Source organism: Hemiscyllium ocellatum, chromosome 13, assembly GCF_020745735.1.
Source record: "Hemiscyllium ocellatum isolate sHemOce1 chromosome 13, sHemOce1.pat.X.cur, whole genome shotgun sequence".
In the NCBI taxonomy this organism is placed as follows: Eukaryota; Metazoa; Chordata; class Chondrichthyes; order Orectolobiformes; family Hemiscylliidae; genus Hemiscyllium; species Hemiscyllium ocellatum.
In genome coordinates this window covers 33,525,205-33,543,894 of record NC_083413.1, presented here as the reverse complement: position 1 = coordinate 33,543,894, position 18,690 = coordinate 33,525,205, and the positions used below count along the sequence as shown (strand labels likewise).

The 18,690-nt window shown below is 36.6% G+C and overlaps 1 protein-coding gene across 2 annotated transcripts in view; it reads right to left on the bottom strand.

Annotated features, from left to right (window-relative positions):
• Positions 1-765: 765 nt before the first annotated feature.
• Positions 766-18,690, bottom strand: part of ttc14 (tetratricopeptide repeat domain 14) — a 63,078-nt gene continuing 45,153 nt past the window's right edge. For both annotated transcript variants that reach the window (XM_060834732.1, XM_060834733.1), the window contains 5 exons: positions 18,094-18,213; positions 16,801-16,923; positions 6,733-6,850; positions 3,852-3,949; positions 766-2,917 (listed from right to left, as the gene is read on the bottom strand). In XM_060834732.1, the coding sequence (XP_060690715.1) occupies positions 1,951-2,917; positions 3,852-3,949; positions 6,733-6,850; positions 16,801-16,923; positions 18,094-18,213 (1,426 nt within the window). In that variant the 3' untranslated portion in view covers positions 766-1,950. The remainder of the gene's footprint in view (positions 2,918-3,851; positions 3,950-6,732; positions 6,851-16,800; positions 16,924-18,093; positions 18,214-18,690) is intronic.

Here is an 18,690-nt window from a genome sequence, read left to right as displayed (position 1 = left end):
TTGTGTAACGCAACAGCGTTCTCTTCCTCACTACACCAAGGTTACACTCGGTATCTGGCTGAACTTAAGACAAGCTGCTTTCTTCATGATGCATGATATGGCAGAGGTCTTTAAGTTAATGAGATGATCTGAAATTTTGGATATGGCAAAAATATTTCCATTTGTGGGCAAGACCAGAACTAGCGATCTTGTATTAAGATGATGATTAATGATCTATCAGGAAATTCAGGAGAAACATCTTTATCCAGAGAGTGGGTTGAATGTGGAACTTGCTACTGCAAGGGTTGGTTAAAAAGAATAACAAGATATATTCACGTAGGTGCAGGGGAGAAAGGAGCAGAAGGAAATCTCAACGAGTTCAGGTGAAAAGGATGAAGAGGATCACACGTTGCAGAAACACCAGCATGGGGCTGATGGGATGAATGGCCTGTTTGTATTACAATTACCTGGTAATCACTAATCACATTCTGGCTTATTATGAGAAAAAATTGTAAAAATGTTATTCGGTTTGCAATCATCAGTAATATCACAACTGAAAAACAGTGAAGTGAATTTCTACGGCTAACAAGGAACATGGAAAAAAATAGCCCTTGTGATCTTTGGCACGATTATTTATTTCAATGTTACTGGTTTAATACGTACTTCAAAATATTCCAAATGACAATACCATGGTATACATCATTCAAGTGGTCCTAAAAATCAAGATACTAATGAACAGCAAATGAAAGACAAATAGACATTTTGATCATTTATTTTATATGGTTGTTGCTATTAGCACACATTAAGTGTTATTTTGATTTAACACTCCATTTTGGCAAGTAAAGTTTTAACAATGGCAGAGTATGGTCTGCATCTCAAGACTGTTATAATTTAATACAATAAAGTTAATCCACCCAAAGTGAAGTATGACATTGCAGGGCAATGAAAAAAACACCTGCAACTTAATGATAAATTATGACTGATATATTTTGAAGTATATGTACTGATACAAGGTTTAGTAATTCTAAGGTATTTACTTAACAGAATGCAGCAAATCATAATCAAAACTGGTGGCATGTCACTAGAAAATGACAAAACATGTTTAAGACATCAGCCTTTTTTAAAATTTCCTCTCCCTTTTCTGTCAACTCCCTTATCATTCATCCCAGCATAGATAGCCCAATCATGATGGAGATTTTTCCATCCCATGTTTTTGCAGAGTGAACTGAACACAAATAAGTAGTAGACTTTAAAAGTGCATCATGCCAATTATTCCAATCTGAATTACACACAGTACAATTACAATTTCGCACTACCCAATTCTAAAAAATAAGCAGTAACAGATATACATGTATGTTACCTACCTTCCTTTCATAATCTAGAATATCACCCACCTTATCCCCACAAAAATTGATTTGTCACCTGGCTTCTTGAATTTCAAGGGAATTCCCAGTACAGCTTGCATTTGGATAATGCTTAATAATCTTATATAAAATATTCACAGCTGCAGTTGACTTGCCATAATTGCTGCTCATCTCTTGCACTTTACATCCCCCACATATGCCAGTCAATCACTGCATAATAGCTACATTTTAACAATACCCTGTACTAACCTGAGAACTCAATTCAACACAAATATAGCACATTTAAAATCAATTGAAAAGGAAAGCATGCAGATGTACAATTAGAACAAATACTAACCTTTTCCTAATGATCACTGCAATAGCTGACAACATAAATATGTAAAGAAATTATTAAGCAACTTAAAGAATACATAATGGACTAAGAAAACACAATGAATGAGAAAACCTATGTATGCAATGCAAAGGATTCAAATACTTCATGCTTTATGTAAGATCTTAAAAACTAGGTGGATTTATAGTTCCTACTTTTATTAAAACATATCCAATCTTCTTTCTTACATAAGGATAACAGACAATGGACTTATGAAATATCTTTCACAATGGCATCTTATTTGTTTTTCTGTTTACATTTCCCACTGTGTTCTTTCCCTTTCTCAAACTCTGCAATCTGATTGAATATTTCCAGCAGATTTTGTGGCATATTTTTCACTGCCTTTCCTGGAGTAGAATTATGATTAACTGTACTAACATTGGAATTCTCCCTTTTATTATCCCTGTAATGTCTACTTTCACTTGCACCTTTCCAGTCCTTGTAGCTAGTTCCACCTTCATGTACATTGTCCTGTCTACCATCTCCACTTCTTCCAAAGTCATGTCTTTTATCTTTACTTTTAGAATTACTTAACCAGGAATTGTTCCTTTCATGGTGGTTGTCAGCTGACAAATGTGAATATTCTAACCCTGAACATCCACAATCATTCCTATTGTTTTTATCATACGTTTTCTTTCCATATTCATTTCCAAACTCACCTTGTTGAACCCGTTTCCCAAATTTGTCTTGCTCATTTGATATTTTTTCACACAATTCTCTGCCTTTATCTGCTTTGTGCCATTTATCATATTGGCTACAACTATCATGAGTTTGTGAACGATATAAAGAATCTCTGCTTTCTTCAGACCTACCTCCAAGATGATCTAAAACTTCAACTGATGATGAAGAAATTGAACAGCACCTTCTTTTCTCCATGAAGTCTGACCAGTGGTCTACTGACCTGTCATTTTTCTCCAGCAACTTTGCCACTTCCTGTTTCTGATTCAGAAAGGAAGCTGAAGTGTCAGCTGGAGGAGTATACCATTCTTTCTTATTGTTATAAGAATGATGAATTTTCTCATCACATGAACTCTTACTTAAGTGCCTCTTTAGACTGCGTGAGGAATCTGAACATTTCCTTCGTCGTTTCTTCGTTGATCTGTGTTTCCTAAAACGTTCAGGTGAGGATGAAGAAGTAGACCAAGAAGATTCTGATGAATTATTTGAAGATGAAGAAGTTGACCTTTTTCTTCTTTTCTTCATTCTTGAAAGAAATATACAGGTTATAAAATTGCTGTCCTTAAAAAGCAATGTTAAGATCAAGATTGATTTTCATTCAACATATGTTACTGTTTCAAAGATAGAAAATACTTTAATTAGATAAAAGAAAGTAGTATTAAAATAAAGTAGCTGCTACTAAACTGAGATGATGTTCACCAAACAAGTTGGACTTTCGAAGAATTGTATCATTTCTGTAATGCGGAACCATGTAAGATAGACTTCAAGATAGGCAAGACCTGGTTAAAAAAAGAGTCACCTCCAACAAATCTGAAAGCCAAGCCACCATCGGTGAAATTGATAATTCTACAATTATTCAACATATCGTGATATACAGGAAATAATCAACATAATTTCATTCTGGGATACAGAAAACAAAGAAGATTCACCAGTCCCAAAAAAAAGGAGAAAGATATCCAATTTTGTTCATTTCCTGCAAGATCAAATATGCACCAAGGACAGAAAATATATTGTAAAGCTGGTTTGAAAAGAAAACTCTAGGATACTGCAGTCTGGAGCTAAATAAGTTTAGAAACACAAAGAATAGGTTAAGAGACAGAAGAACAAACAGCAAACTGAATTATTCCAATTTCCCTCCTTCTAAACTAAACTAGTAGAAGCACTTTGGAATTCAAATTCTTGGAAAATGACCAAACCAAGGTTTAAGAATTTCTGAACTACAGCAGTATCTGCTCCAACACCCAATCTTTTCATTGCAGTCATGTGATCACTCTGTAAACATTTATACTTAACCCCACAAAATACATCTATCAGTTATTGCAATTATCTGAGTTACTAAACTGAAATTGAAATTTTGTAGATTTTAAACCCCACCTTTATTGATCCAGCAAGGTGACAGTTTACCTCAATTTCCCGCATGGCATCACACAACTGCACTCCTGATCTGTTGAGAAAATTACCTCTTTTCTTCTTTTAACAGCTTACGCAATTTCTCTGCACTTGACACCTCGACTTTTTTCTCTTCTCTAGTTTCCTTTTCTTTCTTTTCAATTGATTTCTTTTATACACAGACATCAGGAAATTACGGCAAAAATTACATTGCGTTTTCAGTCAGCAACACCATTGATCACGTTTTTATCCAGAAAACCATGTGGCATGAGCAGTTTTAAAAGATTAAAAAAGTTTGTCATGTTTAGAATCAAAAAACAAATGCATGTTGTGTAAAATTCGGTTACGTTTTGTCAACAATCGGGAACACATGAAATGGTAAAAAGATGATTGATTTCAATTAAAGTGGTGGCAATATCAGAAAAAAATTAAATTAGAAGGCAGAGAGATCAGGACATATCATGGATAAGACAGCAGTATGTCAGGGTTATTTTTCAATAGAAAAAAAACGAAACAGCATATTAGCATGTATAGCCAAAACAGAAACAGACAACCAATTTGGTAAATCCAAAAGAAACAGAAATAATAAACACAAGGTTGGAATAACAAAATTTAATTAAAGTAGCAAAGCAACAGAATTATTGGATATTCACAAATTTAGTTAAGACCAATTCAAACAAAGGTTTTGTACAATTTATCAAAAGATATGTTTTTTTTGAAACCGTCAAAGTCACCATGCATTACCAGTTGTTCCCCAATGACCAAAGTACAAATCAGGATTGTGCAGCAGAATCCAGTTCAGGTCAGGTGTGGTATGTAATGAATTTCAGCAGCCGAGGCCCCAAAAAGGAGATGCATATAAAAACAAAACAAGAAAGAAAAAAAATCAGTAATGCAAGAAAATTCTTACTGTGCATATAGTAAACAGAAAGCAGGTCATATAAAATAAAAGTGCTATTAAGCTATAGCCGCCAATAATGTTCACGGAAATGCTGACAATAGTGCAAACTATAGTATTCAGTTTATGTTCTTTGATTTCATTGAAATTAAATATTTTTTTAAAAAATCATGCACATTTAAAGTAATATTCAAGAGGAGGAAGTTATGTGCCAGTAGCAATACAGAGGCCTCACAACATTCAAGGAACAGTAGCATACCAATCTTGAAACTCATTGTTAATAAACAAAAACTAGAAATACAATTTTGAAAAGGGAATTTTTAAAAAGATCATTTCACAATTTTGCAAGATACTTTTACTTTAAGAAATATGATGTGTATCTATAATGGCACAGGCATTAAATTGGATATTCTACAACATGAAATCTCAATTTTATAAACCTGGCTGGTTCAGCCTTCAATTAACTTCTGAAAAAAAATACATTCAATAGATCTTTAGATGCATTCAAGATGAAAACTTGTGAATTTCAAGACAAAATATAAAACCTGCATAAATGCGAGATGTTGAATAATTCTTAAACCAATCTGAACTCTGGCATAGATTATATTAATCATAATTGATCACACTTCTCTCAAAGTAAAATACCACTTTTTCGATTTCTTTTAGTTAGTCCTCCTCATTCTACCAAGAGTAAGTAGGCATTTCAGACTCAGGCCATGCATTTTACCCAATGACCAGGGTTAATTTTCACCATTTGCCCTCAAATTTGGCTTTGCTTCGTGAAACAGCAACCCAAATTTTATAAAGGTCAGGATAGTCAATTTCTAAACTAATAGCTGCGTGATACAAACTACTTTGCAGCAACATTAGCAAATCTGTAGCTCACAAGAGAAATAATGGAGCTGCAAAAAAAAATTCTCTCCTAGAAAATAAAGTTAATTTTTCATAAATCTTAAAATAATTGCTGTGTAGATAATTAATTATGAAATATTAAGGTAATGGCACTTAAAATATTCTTAAATGCCATTAAAGTATTAATTTGTGATGAACAGCATCTACATAATTTAGTTTTATGGTTTTAACCAAAATCATGTTGTTTGTTGTAGTACACCACAAAATAACATCAAAGTTTTCTGTATAAAAAAAGGAAATAGTGCTAATCTCTGTAATCAATAAATTTCACCTTTTCCAGAAATTTGTTAGGAACATGTCTAGGTCAGAATATTCTCACAACCAAATTTCTGCTGAATCACACAAATCCTCAAGTTGTAAAAAGAAAATGTTGATGGATAAGGGAAGGAAATAGAAATCATTCATTTCTGACTAAATAGCAGTTATTTCATTTCATGAATATTAGTTTGATTTGTGCCAATGGTTATCACTGATTGAGACAGTAGGGAAAAGACAATTACTCTGAAGAGGAAACCCCAGAGAAACTTCGAAAGCAAACATGAAGAAAACATTTGATCACAATCCCGAACAAAATAACAAATATCGATTTTAAGAAAGAAAAAGGAAGTGCTGAACAAAGATGAAGAAAATCACCAAGGTATCTAGTCTGTTAAATAGTTATTTTAAGATTATAACATAAAATCATGTCCTTTAAATGAAAATAAAATGTCCCCAAATGAGGCAGAGTATTTCAGAAAACTTTAACGCTGTCTCCACAGTTTGACATCTGACTTTAAAGATTGGGGCCTTGCATTAAAAGAGTCATTATATAGCAATCTGAACATCACTTTAAAAAGAAAACCCCAACCAAAGCTTATTTTGAAAAACTACTCAAGAACAATATTAACAGATATTGTACCATATTCCTGTATCATTAAGTGAAAACTCACCACCACAAATGGCCCAAGAGGAAGTCTGGAATTCACCAGTGTGGTGGGTATTGGCCTATAAGTACTTATTACACTGTACCAGCACATGAGCACATCGCCCATGTATGTGTATCACTTCTTCTAGTTAATAAGGAATATCCTGTCGCTTTCTCGTGTATGAGTGAGGTAGAAATCAATAGCAAAGTTGTTTTCATACTGAACCTAGTAAATCACCTGCATGTGCTTTCTTAGTTTCTGTAAAGCTTCCTCTGCCTCACCAAAAGTCTGATCCAGCTTCAAAGCTTTTTTATAGCAATTTTCAGCATTTGCCAGCATTTCTTCTTCTTCTAATCTGTTGAAAGATTATTTTAAGAGCCATCAGAAGTGATCACATTCAAATTCTTTCCTGATCACAAAATGTTAGTAAACACTGATGTATTTAGAGCGATATTGTGCAGGTAAAGATGCAGAATAAAGACCCAAAATGTTAAACTGTTTCGCTAACCACAGATACAGTCAGGAAGGAGTTCCTCCAGTATTCCCTATTTGATGTAAATATAGTTAGTTTGACCGCTTGCTGTGCATCTGCATTCTGTTTCTTTTCTCTCTCTACAGAAGATGGTGATGAGGCTAGGATCAAGATTTTCTTTTGTACAGGTGTTAAAGGAGGTAGGAGAGCACATTGCTAATGCCCTAACCATTCTCTTTCAGAGTTCCCTAAATTTAGGAATTATACGTCTGGATTGGAAATTTCCTCATGTCACTCCACTCTAAGAAAGATGACAGAGAGAAACCGAAGTATTACAGACTAGTTATTCTGACATCTATGGTGTGGAAATTGTTGGAGTCCATCATCAAGGATAGGATAACTGATCACCTAGAACAATTTCATTTCAGCACGGATTCAAAAAATGCTGAAAATAAGTGAAGTAGGCCATTTGGCCCTTTAAGCCTACACCACCATTCAGTATGATTCATAGCTTAGCATACACTTTTAGTATCCCACTCCCGCTTTCTCTCCACACCCCTTGATTCCTAAAGCCGCAAGTGCCACTTCCAGCTCCCTCTTGAATACATGTAACCAACTGGACCCAACAGCTTTCTGTGGGATGGAGATGTGAATTTTTGGAATTCTGAGCAAAGAAATTCTTCCTCATCTCAGTCCTGAATGGCTTACCCCTGATTCTTAGTGCTGGACTTGCCCAACATCGTGAACATTCTTTCAGCATCTAGCTTGTCCAGTTCCATCGGGATGTTATGTGTTTCTACAAGATCCCCCCTCATTCTTCTGAATTCCAGTGAGTACGAGCTCAGTCAATCAGGCTTTTCTCATCTGTCAATCTTGCTATCCTGGGAATCAATCTAGTGAACCTTCGCTGGACTCCCTCAATAGCAAGAATGTCCTTCTTCAGACTAGGAGACCAAAACTGCACACAATACTCAAGCAAGCCATCCCTACTTCTATACTCAAATCCTCATGCAATGAAGGCCAGCATGGCAATAATTTTCCTCACCACCTACTGCACCTGTCAGTGCACCTCAATTTTTCCTAAACTGACACCATTCAGATTGTCTCCCTTCCAGTTTTTGCCACTAAAGTAGATAACCTCATATTTATCCACATTATATTGCATTTGTCAAGTATTTGCCTATTCAACCAACCTGTCCAAGTCACCCTGCAGCCTCTTAACATCCTTCTTATAGCATACAGTGTCGTCTGCAAATTTAGAGATATTGCATTTAATTCTTTTGTCCAAATTGTTAATGTATACTGTCAACAGCTGGAGTTCCAGCTTTGAACTCTGTGGAACCCCATTTGTCACTGCCTGCCACTATGAAAATGACCTGTTTATTCTAACTCTCTGCTTCCTATCTACCAACACCAGTTCTCTATCCATGAAAATGCATTACCATTGAAACCATGGTCTTTAATTTTCCTGACTAATCTCATGTGGAACCTTGTCAAAAGCCTTTTGAAAGGCCTGACACACAACATCCACTGATTCTCCCTTGTCCATTCTATTGGTCACATCCTCACAAAATTCCAGAAGGTTTGTCAGGAATGATTTTCCTTTCATTAATACATGCTGACTTGGGCTGATTCGGTCACCACTTTCCAAATGATTAGTTATTGCATCCTTAATAATTGACTCCAGCATCTTCCCCACCATCGATGTTAAGCTAAGCAGGTATAATTCCCCATTTTCTTTCTTTTTAAAAAGAAGGAAGAGTGGGTTACATTAGCTACCCTCCAGTCCACTGGAACTTAGTCTACAGAATGCTGGAAAATGATCAATGTGTCCACTATTTCAAAGGCCATTTCCTTAAGTACTCTGGGATGCAGAGCATCAGGCCCTTAGGATTTATCAGGTTTTAATCCCATCAATTTCCTAATACCATTTCCTGACTAATAGGATTTCCAACAGTTCCTCCTTCATGCTTGACCTTCTGCCCTCTAGCATTTTGAGAAGGTTATTTGTGTCCTCTTTAGTTAAGACAAATCCAAGGTATTTTTTTTCAACTGGTCTGTAATCTCTTTGTTGTGCATGATGAATTCACCTGATTCTAACTGCAAGGGGCTACATTTGTCTTCACTAGTCTTTTTCTCTTTACATATCTATATGGAAGCTTTCGTAGTCAGTTTTTATGTTTTATAATTTTATGTTTTCTGCAAGTTGCTTTCATATTCTAGTCTGAATTAAACCATTTGTTCTCCTCTGCTGAATTTTGAATTTTACCCAATCCTCATGTTTACTGCTTTTTCTGGCCAATTTATATGCCTCCTATTTGGCTTTAACACGATCCCTCATTTCCCTTGTTAGCCATGGTTGAGTTACCTTCCCGTTTCACTGTTAGGCCAGATGAGAATGTAAAGTTGTTGAAGTTCATCCATGTGTTCTTTAAATGTCTGCCATTGCCTATCCTCCATCAACCTCTTAAGTTTCCTTGGCGAACTTATTCTCAGCAATGCACGCCTCATACCAACAAAACTAGCTTTCTTTAAGTTCAGGACCCTAGTCTCAGATTTAACTGTGTCATTCTTCATATTAATGAAGAATTATATCATATTTCCCAAAGAATTTCCCAATCAAATTGACAGGTGGTGACTAGTGGTGTCCCACAGGGATCTGTACTGGGTCAATTATTCACAACATTCATTAATGACTTAGATACTGATACAATAGTAAACGTTCAAATTTGGTGACAATGCTAAATTGTGTAGCACTGCATTATGTTGTTGAAAACATAAAGTTACAACAGGATATCATCAGATTAGGTAAATTGGAAAAGTTGTGGCAAATGATTTTTAATACAAGTGCGACATTATCCATTTCAAACTGAAAAAGGACAGATCAGAGTTTTTTTCAAAAAGGCACAAAGCTAAATACAGTGCATGTCTATCAAGATGTAATGGTTCAGGTGCACAGCTCTTTAAAATGCCATGAACAGGTGCAGAAAATAGTCCAGAATGCTAATGAAATGCTGGCCTTCATATCTGAAGAGCTGGAGTTTAAAGATACAGACATTATGCTGCAATTATACAAAACCCAGAAGGCTGGGGAATTTGAAGCATTAGTTCAAGTGCACATTATATTCTTGGCACAGATAGTCATTACATAAGTTTATGGTTGCATTACCAAAAACTGTGACTTTAATGAATCAGATTCCAGAGGAATCAATTTTAACCCCAAGCTGGGATCCTCTGTTGTTCCTGGTTGAGAAAAATCCAATATGCCAGTTGAAATGTTGTACTACAAATATACAGCACTGTGCTTTCTGAAATAACTTGCAGAATAAAATACATCACGAAATAAAAAGTATTTAAAACAACGGTTAATGCTGAGGAGTCCAAGAAGAACTGCCCAATATCTCAACTTGGGTGAGAGAACAGTTCTAGATATCAAAGGAGAAGGACATACCATCTTGCTCTCCCTTTTTCTCAGTTACAATTATTTAAGAGATGCTTGCAGCCAGCACCTGGTTCTGCTAGGACCTCCTTTGGTGGATTTAATGCCACCAACTTGCTTATAATTCTAGTCTATGGAGCTTATTAGTATTAGGTGGTAAAGGAGAAACTGCTATCGAGTCTTTGGCAGAAGCAGGAGTAACAATTTGGTTAATGAATAATTGTAAAATAACACATTTCATAACTTCAATCTGGTCAACTACATTAATACTAAGTAAGAAACAATATTATCTTAAAAGAGATAGCAAACAATTCTGTGCTTCCTGGATGTACATTACAGAAGCACTAACTTTGAACTATAACCTTGAACAACTACTTAAAGCTAACTTGCTCCTTCCAGACACAAATGCTTTACCTGTCAGTGCACAGAGCTTTTCTAAAGGTTTGTGAGTTACCCCTTTCATGCCAATGCTTTATACAATAAATATGTTTATCATACCAATGAAACTTGTACAAAAAGGAGAAAGAAGGAATGTGATGACAGAGAGGGGTTTGATATTGCTCTCTGCAGCAAGGAACAAGAGTCCAGAAGGGTTTAGGACATAAAGGAACTCACAATGAGAGGGATGGAATCTAATTGTGCAGTCTATGTCAGTATAGACACCAAATTAAAAAGCAGGACCTCAAATGGTACTAATTGTTGCATTATTACTTAAGCATGAGCAAATTGTCATAGGCCAAGAAAGATCAGAGAACTGAGTATGTTGCTCACAGACTGGTGTCAGAAATGGGCTCCACTTTGTGGGTCACTGGCATCAAAAATGGGTAAAGTGGGGCTGTACTGTTGGAGACTACACAGCAATCATTCTAGTGAGCCACTTAACTAGGGAAGTAGAAAGAGTTTTGAATTAAATCCTGGAGGCAAGGAATCAAAGTTGAAAAGATGTGTAACTAAAGCAGTCCATGTCCAAATGTAGCAAGACCTGGACACTACCCAGGTTTGGGCTGACAACTGCCAAGTAACATTCATGCCATACAAATGCCAGGTATTATTGACTAGGCAAGACCACTCAAAACATTCTTAAGCAGGCAATCCAGACCATAACTTTCGGTAAATATACAGTGAACATTACCCGGAGTGAGGTAGCTATCAGGTTTCTAAAACAGACAAAATTAATTCACAAATTACACAATGAAACACAAAAAACAGAATAGAGAACCCCTACAGAACTCAGTCTATCCAAACTAGACTTAATTATGTTGTCCCGAATCTACACGACAGTCCCAATAAGCAAACCTCCTTTAAAACACAGTACAAACAAGGGTCAGACACTTATAGGTTGAAGTTAGAAGGGCAAAAGACGGTTTCCACACAGCACACTGTTGAACTCCCAACCAGTTCTGGACTGGACTGAACTAAACTGCTCAGCTAGAGAGCTGACCACTCCCCTATCATTCCACAGGTCACTTCTAAAACATGGCCACTTTGGCCTGAAGTCTCAAAATCCTTTTCATCTCAGTACCAAACCAGTTTGATCGGAGCCTAGCCTGGTTTTACCCCTCTGAACAAAAATCAAGGACAGAGTCTCCTTGAGCCAAGGAACAGCTTCTGAAAATAAAAAGGCCTAGCTATGTGACAAAGGCAATGACTGTTTCCAACAAGAGAAAATCTAACCACCAACCTTTGACATTCTAAGGCATTACCGATCACAGAAAAACCCTCTATAAAAGTCCTGGTCACTCCCATTGACCAGAAACTCAACTGGGTGCTCTATATAAATACCGTGTCTACAAGAACAGTTCAGAGGCTAGGAATCCAACAGTGAGTAGCTCTCCTCCTTATTTCCCAAAGCTGTCCACCTTTTACAAGGCATAAGTCAGGAGTGTAATGCAATACTCCCTGGACTTATCTGGATAATTGCAGCGCCAACAATATCCAGGAAGCAAGAGACTATCCATGCCAAAATAGCCAATTTTATTGGTACCATATCCACAAACATTCACTCCCTTAACGTCCAATGTTTAGTGGCAACAAAGCAAGCCATCTGCAAGATGCACTGTATAAATTCACCAGTACCTTTCAAATCTACAACCACTACCATTTGGAAGGACAAAGGTAGAAGATACATGGAAACACCATCACCTTCAAGCTCCACTCTAAGCCATCCTGATTGGAACTATATAATCATTCATTAAAAGTCACACAGTGAAAATCCTGGAACAACTGTTTTTGCTGCATTATTGGTCTACCTATAGCATATGGACTGCAGTGTTTTAAGGAGGCAACTCACCGTCATTTCTCAACAGCAATGAAGGATGGGCAATAAATGCAGGCCCGACTAGTGACACCCACATCTCAAATGAGTTAAGAGCCAAGGCCAGAGAAAACTGTGTTAACATAGGAAATAATAAACAGAATGCACCTGGAGAGTACAAATTTCACACTAAATCAACAATTAAGGCAAGAGGTACAAAAGTAAAAGCATAGAAATAAAAGTTCAGAATAGAATGCAGGAGACACTCAAAATAAAACAAATGAGCTCAGAAGAAATATAAATAATTCAGTGTAATCAGATAGCCATTACAAAGACATGGTTGCAGAATAACACAGACCTAAATACTGAAACATTTCGAACATTAGGGCAAGATAGAAAGATTGCTGTGTTAATTATGGTTTAGTACAACAGAGAAGAATGCCCAAGTAGTAGAAAAAAGGATGGAGGTTTAGATATGGAAAAGAAAAATGAAAATAACTAGGCAGTTCCATAGAAAAATTAAAAGCAAGAAGCTACTTGTGGGAGTCGTACACAGGTCATTTAATAGTAAACATAAAGCAGGACGGGGGCTTAAACAGAGATAAAGGTAGCTTTTCACAAAGATGTAGTGATAATCATGGGAGATTCAAATAGAGACTTCAAAAATTAGATGTAGAAAGGTAGTACAGATGGGGAATTCATAGAACTTTTCAAGCTATTGTCTTAAAACAGCATATTCTGGAGCCAACTGGAAATCAAATTATCGTGAATCTGGTTTGGCACAACAAAAGAATTAACAATCTTGTCAAGAAGGTACCCTCAGGTAGCAGGATTATAATAGTTTACATTACTTTGAGAGAGAGAAGAGTAAGCCCCAAGACTGGAATTTTAAACTTAAATAAGGCTATTATGAATGTATGAAAATGGATACAGCTAAGTGAACTCAGAAATGAGATAAAAAGATTGTCAACGGAGATGCAAAAGTTTAAAGGGACATTTCTGAATACACAGAACAGGTATAACCCAATGTGGAAGAAAATGTCCAAGCAGAGAACCCACCATCTGTGGTAATTAAACAGTTAATTAAAGGTGCAGCATAAAACACTCAAAAATGGATAGTAGACTGGAAAAATTGAGACAACAGAAATAAAAAACAGCGGTGACGAAAACAAGGAATTATTAATGAATGAGAGAACATTAGCTCGAAATAGAAAAGAAAGAAAGAGTACAGATATTTTAGATGATAAAGAGTTAAGAATGTGAACTTTGGTCCTATGAAAAGTGAGCCTGACTAATTAATAATGGGAAATAAAGGATATGGCATGTGAAAGGAATAATACTTTACAACAGTTTTCATTGTAGATGACACAGGTAATATTCCAGCAACACTTGTAAATCAGATACTGGAAGGGATGGATGAACTCAAGAAAATTGCAGTTTGAGGACAAAACACTGAATGTTCTCAAAAGGAATCAGATATAGTTCTTACAGTTAAAGGGATCAAAAGCAGGAACAAGATACTGAGTTGGATGATCGGCCATGATCATAATAACAGCACAGCAGGCTTGAAAGATTGCATAGCCTACTCCTGCTCCTAATTTATATATTTGTGTCTGATTATTACTATGTAAATAACTACATCTCGTTAAGCAAAACACGATAATTTGTTGGACTCTTATCTATTACCAAACTGAACCAGTCAGTCAGGTCCTTCAGATCCCAAAGGAGAAAAGCAGCAGCATTGTGACTGATGTATCTTTCACAAGGTGACTGTGGCACTGATCTATCAAACAACATATTAAGGACAGTGCAGATTCTAGTCAGCTTGGAACAAGACTCCAAGCACAGCTTCAAGAAGGTAGCTCAAAGAGATAGTCAACAAATGAAAGAGCCAAGCACTTGTTTTATTCATTAGGGAGTTGCTGGCTAGGCCAGCATTTATTGCTACCCCCTTAATGGTCCAGAGGGCAATTAAGAATCAACTACATTGCTGTGGGTCTGAAGTCACATGAAGGCCAAACCAGGTAAGTATGGCAGTTTCCCTCCTTCAAGGGCATTAGTGAACCAGATAGGTTTTTCTGACTATCAGCTATGGATTCATGGTTATTATTAGATTCTTAATTCCAGATTTCTATTGAACTCAAATTCCATGTTAGGATTCAAACACTGGTCCCCAGAACTTGCTCTAGGTCTTTGGAATAACAGTCCAGTGATAATACCACTAGGCCATCACCTCCTCACATTGGAGAACCCTATATGAGAAGGACCTGTGGCAAGATTCTACAAGAGAGAATCTATGTTGGTGGTCAAAAATATTTCAGACCTCGTAAGAGACACTAAATTCAAATTAGAAACTCCATGGAGCTGGAGCACAGGTGAGCTTTTCTAAGTATAATGCAAAGCATTTGGTTTCTATATTTTCCAACAAGCTAACATGTAAATAAATAATAATTATGATTTCAAAACTTTTTTAAAAATCTGCCACCACCTTAAGAAACTTATGGTACACGTTGCATCTTTGAACACTTTAGATCATGAAAAATACTGAGGAATACTAACAAAGAAGCATTTAAATGTATATTGTAACAATAAGTTCAGAGAAGGTTCACCAGCTTGATTCTGGGCTTGGAGGGCTTATTTTTGAGGACAGATGAGGAAATTGGGCCTGTACTCATTGGTGTTAAAAAGAATATTGAAGATATTGAAGCCATATTGAAGATTCTTACCGAACTTGACAGGGTAGATGCAAAAGACATTGTTTCCCCATGCAGGATAACGAATACCACTGAGTGCTAGATATTGTCAGTGCAAATAGCAGTTTAAGTCTCAGGGCTACCTGTACCCATTAACCCCTTACTAGATGGAGCTAAGGACCTCAGAGAGCTCAGAAGGGGCACTAACAGTGAGGAGCGTCTGAACAACAGCTACCTGTCCCAAGGCAAGAACAGAAGGCAGAGGCAAGACTGTGTCACTTCAATGCCAGGGACACAGGGTGAAAGGAAATACCTGGAAGCAACTGTGCCAGCGAAAAAGGGGGGGAAACATCTGAAAAGAGGCAGGAAAAGCTCATGTATGCAAACAGATCACAGAAGAGAAAGGCTGTTACAAATGACATCAAAGTGAAACTGGCAACAGATTATATTGACACATTTTATCAATGTGTTGAAGAAAAACGTCAGCTGAGTTACAATTAGCAAGGAATACTGCAACAAAATCATTTACTCGAACTGTTCTATCGTCACTATGTCAGAATTTCAGTGACCAACAAATGGTCTGAGAAGAAATTAGTCTCTTTGCTAATTACTCAAATCAAAGTTATCTTAACTATGCAAAAAGCTAAATACAAATGTTAACATTGTCCACTGCCAACTATCATAAATTTAAAAACCTCCATTTATAATGGAAACTGCCAGAGAAATTTGTTTCATCTTAATTATACTTGCCAGTCATGGTGCACTGGAACATGTAGTTTCTTAAAAACATAGCTACCATGTACTCAGGGTCTACCACAGAAAAGCTCCAAAGCGGAAATTAATTCCACTTCTAGATTTGTCAAACTAGCTATTTACTTAACTCTAAAGCATATAAAATTAAAGCAATAAACTTTTAAAATTGCACGATGTTTAAAATGGAAACATCTTTTTTATTTCACAACATGTGGGTATAAGTGACAAGGCCATCATTTATTTCCCATCTTAACTGCCCTTGAACAGATTAGTTTCCTGGGCCATTTCAGAGGGTAGTTAAGAGTCAACTATACTGTCACATGTAGGTCAGAACAGGTGAAAATGGCAGATTTCCTTCCCTAAAGGACACTGTGAATCAGATTTTATTTTTATGACGATCGTCAAATGCTTGGTGATCACTAACAGACTAGCTTTTTAATTCCAAAATGTATGCATTGAATTCAAATTACGCCAGTTGTCATGTGAAACATTAGCTTGCATCATAAGAATATTAGTCCAGTGATATTATCACTATACCACCGTCTCATTTTAAATCCATGCTGCAGTCAAATTAATCCCTCCAGCCGTATAGACTGATTCGCAGAGAAACCTACTCTAGATTTTGACTTCTTAAGTATAATGCCACGAGAAATTAACTAGTATGTTTTGTTTTATTCAAAGTGTTCTCACTTACTGGCCTCCTCTTTCCACCAGAGTTTGACAGAGATATTTCTTTGCATTCCTGTGTGTTGGGCACGTCTCCAAAGCCATGTCAAAGTCAGAAATAGCTTTGTTTAGACTTCCTTTTGTTGCATAACTAAATAAAATGGCAAAGAAATGTTAACAAAATACAGTTTAATGGTTATTACTGAGTATATTATTGACTATTCTCACATTGCTAACATTGTTTTGTTAAGAAAAGCAGAGCATCTACATTTTTGGACCTTCCAATTAACATTAGTGAGACAGCATCAATTTCTCCTGGCTAGAGTTTTAATCAAAGCTATTTCGGCAAATGACAAAATCCTAACACCGAAGGCGGCACGGTAGCTCAGTGATGAGCACTGCTGCCTCACCAGCGTCAGGGACCCGGATTTGATTCCGGTCTTGGGGTGACTGTGCATGGAGTTTGCATGTTTTCTGTGTCCATGTGGGTTTCCATCCGGTGCCACAGTTTCCTCCCACAGTTCAAAGGTGTTGGATTAGGTATATTGGCCAAGCTGAATTGGCTGTAGTATCCAGGGGTGTGCAACTTAGGTACATTAGTCATGGTAAATGTGGGGTTGCAGAGATAGAGTCAGGAGGGGGGGGCGTGGTTTCTGGGTGGGATGCTCTTCAGAGGGTCAAATGGCCTCTTTCTGCACTGTAGGGATTCGATGATAATTTGATATTATGCATGATATTATACACACCACGCATAAATTCCAAGGTTATTCACAGCAAGATATGTTTTCACGTCACAGATAGAAATATTAGAAACAAGCTATGAGAAAAATTGTAATAGTTTCTCTTTCTTACTTCTACCCTGCCTTAGCTAGGCAAGGCTGTACATCTGCCAGTAACCATACTACTTTTAGATTGCCACTGAAGTAAAAGCATGGGCAGCAGTGCCAACAGACTGAACGGTGAAATCATCTCAGCTGACCCAAATTTCATTTCTACTTATGTACATACTTCAGACAAAGTAATTAGATAGCAAATAAAAGCAGAAATCCGGCCCAGTTAAAGCAGAGGTATTATTTCTAACTGCAAAATTCCCACTTGTGTCACTCTGACCAAGATTAGCTGACTTAAGACAGACAACTGATTAAATATGGTACTTTTATGATCTGTGCGGCTTGGCACAACACTACATGGTACATTTATTCTTTGAACCACCAAAAGGATCTATATCGGATGACTCCTAACAAAAAAAACTGGACAATATTAATGTGAGTACAGACAAACTAATGTTACTATAATAGCATACAGCCTATCACAAACTTACAGAGCACCACGAGCCACAAGAGCTTCAACATTATTACTGTCAATTTCTAGGGCTTTGTTGTACTCATTCATGGCATCAACATGGTGTCCCGCTTTAAAATGGTCCACCCCAGTCTTGACACTATAGGGAAAGAAGGACAAATCTAAGTCAGGAGGGAATCAAATATTTATTATTTCCACAAACCATTTCACATAATTCAAGTAACTTGACACCAATGATGCTCATGCATTTTATGGGCATTTTGAATATCTACATAAATACTAATTCTAAATATCAGAACAAGAGTTCTGGCTTAAGCACTAACTAGTAATTTTCTTACTGTCAATTTCAAAAGCATGCAAGCTTGTGCAGTGCTGCAATTGTTTCTGGAATATATGCCATCACTAAGTAAATGGTCAACTACCCTTAAAACTTCACAAGATGCTAAATAGTTTGTAAATAATTGTACTGGCAGCAGTCAAACAATACTTATTGTATTTTACAAAATGACAACTTCACATTGCAAAGCTCGTAAATCACTCAAGTTTAGATGTGTGTGTGTCAATGTTGGACTGGGGTGCATAAGATCATTCAGCTTCCGATCTTCAGGTAAGCATC